We start from the raw sequence: 6101 nt of genomic DNA, 5'->3' as shown, positions 1-6101 counted from the left end.
CCATGGAATTGACCCATGGTATTGTAACTGAAAAATACTATAACTAACAAGTTGCATTTTGTAAAAGAACAATTTTTCTAGCACATTGTAACTTTTACAATTATTCTCCGTTTTAATAAAATTTTCTTTGTGGTTTTGTTTATTGGGCATTCTCCTCTTTTTCTTTTGGCAATTCAATTTTTCAGATCTTGGGGGCCTCCCCCCAAGATCTGGATCAGTGGTATCAGAGTATGTTATGATTCTATGGGAATGAGGGTTTGATGCATATTTCAGTTTCAAGTTTTGCAAAAATATTCAACAAACTTCAAGAATGCTCTATGTCCTCCACAGAGCATTTTCTTGGGCCAAGCAGGAAGAATATTTCTTTTTTCATTTTTTTGCAGGAATGTTTTTGGGCGGCGAGTTTGCAGATCAGATGTAAAATTTTTGGTGCAAAATTTTCAAAAACAAATAACAGATCTAGATTCCTTGCAGAAAAATAGCGAAATTCAAAAAAACAATCGGCCGAATCGGAGTCCGGATGAGGGAGATATCACTGATTTAAAATCAGCTATGTTGCAGAAATGTTTCTGATGACAATTCGTGGACGATGACTCTCCTATATATATATTGCAATTTTGGTGTAGAATTTCAGAAACGTGATTGTAGATCTGAGCTCCTCTAGAAAAATCACTCAATTTCAAAAAATAAATGTGTCGAATCGGAGTTCGGATATGGGAGATATCGTTGATTTAAAATCAACTATTTTTTCAGAACTTTTGTGACAACGGAAAAGTTTAGCCCAAATATGAGATTCTAGAGTGTCAAGATAAGGATTTCCAACAAATGAGAAGATGAAAAATGGTTCTTATGTTTCCAAAAACAGGTTATAATAAATATTCTGAGTTATATTGACCGAGTTATGTCCATTTTAATTATGGAGCAACATTCGGAGCAGGTTCCCTTTGGAGACGTGCCCTCCAACCTCGCTTTAGTAGGCACCTGCTTCACATTCATCAGTTTCAGCATAGCAGCATTCGACTTGGGTTCTTTGGAGACATGCCCACCGACCCCAGGCTAAGCAAGCACCTGCTACATCAGTAACCAACATCACAGTTATGGGTCAATCGCACAAAATCCTTGTCATCGAAGTCCATTTGCTAGGCCTCACATTGTTAGTATCACAGTTGGTCATAAGCATTACAAGGTATCTCTATTCTCGGATCTTCGTTTTTCATGGTTATGGATCATCCACAAACCCAGACATCATCAAAGTCCATTTACTAGGCCGCACATTGTCAGTATCACAGTTGGTCACAAGCATTACAAGGCATCTCTATCTTTGGATCTTCGTTCATCATGGTTATGGGTTAACCACGTAAAACCCTTCTCTTCAGTGGCTTTTCATATTCAACAAATGCTTTGCAGGAGGGAAGTTCACGCAATGGGGACCATTACTTCTTAAGGAGGGAAGAATGATCCGAATGGAAAATGGCATCAACCATGGTATTTATCCACCCATGGTATTGTAAGTGACATCCACCCATGGTATTTTCCCATGTTTTTGTGACATCCACCCATGGTATTCTTTCACCCATGGAATTGACCAGTGGTATTGTAACTAAAAAATAATATAAGTAACAAGTCGCGTTTTGTAAAAGCGCAGTTTGTCTGCCATAATGTAGCTTTTATAGTTATTCTCCGTTTTAATAAAATTTTCTTTGTGGTTTTGTTTATTGAGCATTCTCCTCTTTTTCTTCTTGCAATTCAAATTTTCAGATCTTGGAGACCTCCTCCCAAGGTCTGGGTCAATATGTAATATCATAATTGATCAAAGGATATATATTTCCTTATGGAAATTTAACAAATGCAATTTGCTAAAAATATTAAGACTCTTTCAGTTTTTCACACACAGCAAAGCAAATAACGCCAAACCACACCACATACATAGATGTGTACATCTTTTGAACAATTGTGATGATGTACATGACTTGAACATGAGATTATTTCACAATAAGAGATGGATGTAATACAGAGCGCTGAGAGGACAACAACAATCAAGAACATATTTAGGTTGCTTACCAACATTCATGAATTGAAAATTCAGAGCGTATGTCGGATGATAGAATAAAGAGACTCGAGTATCGTTGGTAGCCTCCCATCTCCTCTCGTGATTTTGTTCAAAAAAAATGCTAATAGATTATTTTTGGGTTTGAAACTGAATTAAATACTTTTCATACTTTTTAGTTCGAGAAAACATTCTTTTTAAATTAAATCTGGTCTACTCGTTTATTTAAAAATCAAAAATCAAATCCAATTCCAATATAAACTATATCTACTATTTATTTAAAAATCAAAATTGAAATCTAATTCCAATATATACCTACCATTTATTTAAAAGTCAAAATTCAAATCTAATTCCAATGGAAACTATACATACTATTTATTTAAAAATCAAAATTCAAATTCAATTCCAATATAAACAATAGCTATACAATAATTAAAAATGCAAATTCCTGTAATCCAATTCTACTCTCAACCACAGTAATAACAAAAATTCGAATCCAATTCCACTCTCAACGACGCTAATAACAAAAATTCATAATGTCGCGGGTTTGTTTTTTTACAATCTTATAAAAAATTCTATAACCTCAGTCTAGCCAAAACCAAACACTCAATTAGTTAGACTTCGCCTTATTCATGGCACGTTCACCTTCACGTTGCCATGACAATGACAAACTTGCCGCTTCCCATTCTTTAGTTGAACTGTCTTCCATTTTCCAATCCTTTTATAGGATCATGGATCCATTCGAACTCTGCGGTGATTTGCTTTTCTTGGGATGCATAGCCTCTAGTAGCCTTGCATTTATTGTCCAACTTTCTTTACAATTTTTTAATTAGCGACTTGTAGCCATTCCACGTCGGTCGTAGATAAAGCGGACTGCGCTTTTCTTCACGTAGCTGGTAATAAGCCCTCATATTTTAAAATATACTTTTCCAATTTTCTAACAGCAACCCGTATACATTCCACGACTTTTCCAATTTTGTAATAGCAACATGTATCCATTCCACGCCTGCAGTGGATAAGGCATAATCTGCTTTTCTTAGATGCATATAGCTGGAAATAAGGCGTCATATTTTAAAATATTTATAGAAGAGGCTCCTGCGCTAATTTTCTAATTTTCATATTTTGTAATAGCAACATTCCACGACTTTTCCAATTTTCTAATAGTAACATCTATCCATTCCACGCTTGCAGTGGATAAGGCATAATCTGCTTTTCTTAGATGCATATAGCTGGAAATTTTAAAATATTTATAGAAGAGGCTCCTTTATCAGCGCTAATTCAATGGCTGAATTCATATATATATATATATATATATATATATATATATCTATATACTTTTTTAATATTAGTGTAATTGGTTGTTATTCATTAATGCTGCTAATGCTTCATTGATGATTCTTACAGGTCTCTTAGGTTTGGGATGAAAGAACAAGTTCACTCAAAATTGATTTTGATTTTAAAATTGCTCTCCAACGTGCTTTAAATTTCTCAGGAATGTAAAATCTAAATCCATTAAAATCAATTCTAAGAACATGAATTAAAAAACAGAAGGAAATACATAAAAATTCGCCGATGATGAGAAAGTGACAAGAAAGATTTCCAAATCTGAGAAATGCTAAATCCACCAACTTAGAGTTTACAATGGTACGTCTTGTACTTCTACCGACCCAAATGTTGGGGCATTATTTAAAGGCTAAGCATTGAATTTGATTCATTAGCCAATAAACCAGTGGGAGAAAGTCATTGGCCATTATATTATTATCCCCATAATCCGTATCCTTCAGATCAGTCTAGTGGCGGCTAAACCCAATTTGGATTATTGGAATAAAATCTATTAGATTCTTCTGAGATGATCTAGATCAGTCTAGTGGCTACTAAACCCAATTTGGACAAACAAGTAGTCAATAGATTATTGAAATAAAATCTATTGGATTCTACTGAGATGATCTAGATCAGTCTAGTGCGGCTAAAACCAATTTGAACAAACAAGTAGTCAATAGATTATTGAAATAAAATCTATTGGATTCTACTCACAAGATCTAGATTGCATATTTAACTAGATGTTTTCACAAAAGTAGAATCCATTAGGCTCGTTGCAGTCTTAATATTATAGAGATAGAATCAGGCCCTTTCTCAGTATACCTATATATATCTTGGTATGCTTTGGATTAAGCATGCACAAGTGGTTCAAAGCTGTTAGTTCTGAAAAGTTCAAGGCGGTGTGTGCTATGCAGCTATAAGTGTGCTGCAAAGCTCAAGGTTGTTAGTGCTCATACACAAATCTGGCTTCAATGGCTAATAGAATAGATCCCTATGGAAGGGTTATCATTAAGCGTATGGCTATAAATTTGGAGATTTTGGAGGCTAGAAATGTTATAGCTAAGCCTGCCGGGGGCAGAGACAGCCTTTTCGTTCGATATTATCTGTCCAGTGGCAATGGCAAGGGAAATAATAATGTTGCAGTGAATACGAGGGAGGTGATGGAAACGCGAAACCCTCAATGGAAACAAATATTCTGCTTGGAGTGCGGTGGGAATATTGACGATGCCAATGTTATTTCTGAATTGCAAAAGCAGTTTGTTAGGTTCGAGGTCAGGAAAAGGAGCATCAGAATGAGAGTACTGGGAAGTATGTTTCGAGCGTCTGAGGTAGTTGGATGGGTTGAAATAGCATGGAAGGATTTGTTGGCATCTCCCACATTATCAATCAACGACTGGTTTCCCTTAATATCTGATACTCGTGGAGGATCAGAGCTGCCACCCAGTTTGCACCTTGCAATCTCCATTGATCAGCCTCCTCAAGAACGTGGGACGGAGATGGAAATGTACGATTCAGCTGAAGTTATAATGAGTTGCAGGAATGAAGTGAGAAGGAATTATTTGAATGTGAATAGGCGCATTACGCGGCTACAACGTGATGGCTGTCGTTGCGGAGGAACAGTATGCTGCCAGCACCTCCATGACGAAGGTATTGTCGGTATTGTCATGTGATGGCATGTCGCAGCCTCCACATCGAAATGGATATTAAATGGGGGGTTGGTTAGATGGTAAAATAGATTGAAATTAATAAAAAAAATATTGTTACCAGTGATCCATTCCATCATCGATGAATTTTAATGGTCAGCATCCCTGGTTCTCATCTCTCCGTTCATACTTATTAAATCTCACCAGATAACTATCGTGTTCACATTTAACTTCAGACTCATTTCTTAACTTTAGAGTAATTTCAGAAAGTATATTGGATAAAAATCTCGGAAATGAATAAAAATTCACATACCGATCTGTTTATGTCAAGTATACTAAAGCTACTTTTTGTAAATAGGAAATTTTGTTTGTATCATACATTTGGACAAGAATCACAATAAGAAATCGAGAAACGAAGGTAATATCCCTTTTTAATAAAGAAAGTTTAATATAGAATTACATCTAATTAAATTATTAGATTAAGTAATGATTTCAAATGATGAGCGAGAGACCTTGTTTTTAATATAGAATTACATCTAATTAAATTATTAAATTAAGTAATGATTTCAAATGATGAGAGAGAGACTTTGTTTTTTAGTCATAAAAAATAAACTTTTGAAAATTTAATTAAAAATTTGTTCCATAATAATTAAACATTTGTTTCATAATAATTTGTGAAATTTTGCAATATTAATTTGTAATGGTGTAATGAAGTCGCTCAAATTTAATGGGTTGACTTGTATTCATGAGCTTGATAAGAGAGTTATGAATTATGATAAATTCAATTTTAGTTCTAAACATTTGTATTCACAAAAGTTTTATGGAATTTTTTTTTTTTTTTTGACAAAAGTAAAGGTAGATATATTCTTAGAGAATTAAATAGAAAATTTAAATCTAAAAATTTATATGGAAACATCAAATACATGTATCATAACTTTAGAAGAACACTTTGTATTTCCAATAACAAGTTATTTAGAGAGATATCATATAAAGAATAATAGAGCACCTATTTAGATTTGATGACAAAGAATGCAAAGGTGGAAATATAGAGAGAATAGATTCAAAATTGGTAATGGAGTGAACTCCTAATT

At 34.2% G+C, this 6101-nt stretch overlaps 1 protein-coding gene across 1 annotated transcript; it reads left to right on the top strand.

Moving 5' to 3' along the window:
• The first annotated feature begins 3862 nt into the window (after positions 1 to 3862).
• Positions 3863 to 5075, top strand: LOC149267296 (uncharacterized). The gene has a single exon (XM_089398457.1). It carries the CDS (start codon positions 4339 to 4341, stop codon positions 5035 to 5037), a length of 699 nt encoding a protein of 232 aa, XP_089254583.1. The 5' UTR covers positions 3863 to 4338; the 3' UTR covers positions 5038 to 5075.
• The last annotated feature ends 1026 nt before the right edge of the window (positions 5076 to 6101 follow it).

This window comes from Pinus tabuliformis, chromosome 6, assembly GCF_031772625.1.
Source record: "Pinus tabuliformis cultivar Carrire ecotype Pingquan chromosome 6, CPIR1, whole genome shotgun sequence".
In the NCBI taxonomy this organism is placed as follows: Eukaryota; Viridiplantae; Streptophyta; class Pinopsida; order Pinales; family Pinaceae; genus Pinus; species Pinus tabuliformis.
The sequence above is the reverse complement of the archived record's forward strand: the minus strand, read 5'-3'. Positions and strand labels throughout refer to the sequence as shown.

Coding starts and splice junctions, on each gene's coding strand:
- LOC149267296 (XM_089398457.1), top strand. CDS start 4,339: ATGGCTAATAGAATAGATCCCTATGGAAGGGTTATCATTAAGCGTATG.